The 2,039-nt window shown below is 45.9% G+C and overlaps 1 protein-coding gene across 1 annotated transcript; it reads left to right on the forward strand.

The window, feature by feature from the left end:
• Positions 1–442: 442 nt before the first annotated feature.
• Positions 443–1,699, forward strand: BECN2 (beclin 2; the record flags this gene model as incomplete). The annotated part of the gene is made up of 1 exon (XM_082704379.1): positions 443–1,699. The coding sequence occupies one exon, from the start codon at positions 443–445 to the stop codon at positions 1,697–1,699; it is 1,257 nt and encodes a 418-aa protein (XP_082560505.1).
• Positions 1,700–2,039: the final 340 nt, after the last annotated feature.

Consider the following 2,039-nt stretch of genomic DNA (forward strand, 5'->3'; position numbering starts at 1 on the left):
GTTGGGAAAATGAGAAGAGGCCTTAGTGTCAGGTTAAGATAATGGGACTTTATTTTAAGGTAAGATAAGAGCATAAAACCATTTTAAGGAGGGAAGTGCCACAATCAGAGCTTAGTTATAAAGATTGCTCTTAAGATATGCCTTGGGAGTGGTAAAGGACAAAGTGAGATGATCAGATTTTCCTTTTAGAAAGAATGACTTGTCTGAAAGTCTAAAAGGAGCTAAAGGAGGCCTAGAGGTATCTAAGGAGGGTACCAATGTAAGGTTTTAAATAGAAGAGTGACAAGATGAAATATGCATTTTAAAAGAATCATACTTTAAAAAAGCTTAAAAAAGGTATAAATGGATAGGTGGGCAGCCAGAGGAAACTTGCAATCAGAGTAAGAGCCAAGGTCTCCCCATGTCTTCCATCCGATTCATCTGCCAGGGCTGCAGGCAGCCCATGAAGTTGGATCAGTTTATGGGGACCTTGGATCCTGAGACCACCCAAGAATCTGCAGCTTCCACATTCACCTCAGCTCAGCAGGAGCCAGGAGAAACCCTGGAGCACGGCCCTCCCGCCAGGTCAGAGACAGACAGTAAAAAGCTGCAGGATGGTGCCTCCTGTTCTACCCACCGCGGCGATGACAAGATGCCAAGGGACAGTTCTAACAAGTTCATCTTGCTTGGAAAGTTTGACTCTGGAAGAACACTCACTAACATCCAGAAGACTATTAGGGACATTTTTGACATCCTCACTGGTGAAAAAGATATGGACCACCCGCTTTGTGAGGACTGTACTGACAAACTTTTAGAGGAGATAGACACCCACCTCATTATTGTAGAATCCGAGAACCAGAGCTACAAATATTGGACGGGGAGGATACATGAGGAGGAGACAAAGACCCTGCAGGAGGAGCTGGAGGGCCTGGAGCTGGAGGAGGCGAGGCTGGTCCAGGAGCTAAAGGAGGTGGAGAAGAACCAAGAAAGAATAGCAGAAGATCTTGAGGCAGCCCGGGCAGAGACCAAGATGCTGGACCAGCAGGACGAGCAGTACTGGAGGGACTACAGTTACTTGCAATGGCAGCAACTGGAACTGCAGGACGAGCTGGAGAGCATGAAGAACCAGCTGAGACATGCCCAGATCCAGTGGGGTCGGCTGAAGAAGACCAGTGTCTTCAGTGCCACCTTTGAGATCAGGCATGATGGTCCTGTGGGCATCATCAACAACTTCAGATTGGGCTGCCTTCCCACCACCCCTGTGAGCTGGAAGGAGATTAACATGGCCTGGGGCCAGACAGCCTTGCTGCTCCTTGCCCTGTCCAATAAGATTGGGCTGGAGTTTCAGAGGTACCGACTCATCCCTTGCGGAAACCGGTCCTATCTGAATTCTTTAACAGATGACCCCGTTCAGCTGCCATTGTTCTGTATTGCAGGACAGAGAACTTGCTCACAGGTCAAATTTGACCAGGCAATGATGGCTTTTTTGGACTGCATGCAGCAGTTCAAAGAAGAGGCTGAGAAAGCCAAGTGGGGTCTTTGCCTGCCCTACAGGATTCATGTGGAGAGTGGCCTAATGGAAGACTCTGGAAGCAGTGGTGAGTTCTATTCAATCAAGACCCACTTGAACTCAGAGGAGCAATGGACAAAGGCACTCAAGCTCATGCTTATAAATTTTAAATGTAGTCTTGCTTGGGTCTCTTTAAGATGCCAAGAATAACTTGTTCTTTTATGAGGGAGAGGGAGGATTTTTTGCTTTAAAATATTTTATTTGAGAAAAATATCAGAAATTATAAAATTGAAAAATATAACGTGCTTATAATTGTAAAGATAAATGGCAACCCAAGCATTAATTGTTCAGAGCACACCAAAAGCCATTACTGTTTTTCCCTGCATGTCTTTGTCCTCCCTTCCTTGTGCTTTCCTGTTCCCTCCTTCCCCACCTCAACAAACATCCAAAATGGCAGCAAAGATTGAATTACAAGATGACCAGATTAGATGTGTTACTAGTACAAAAAAAGGATCAAGAGATGCTGAGGGAAAGCACAAGGGTGGGGCTG

The sequence above is a fragment of the Mustela nivalis genome (genome assembly GCF_964662115.1).
Source record: "Mustela nivalis genome assembly, chromosome: 16".
Taxonomy (NCBI): Eukaryota; Metazoa; Chordata; class Mammalia; order Carnivora; family Mustelidae; genus Mustela; species Mustela nivalis.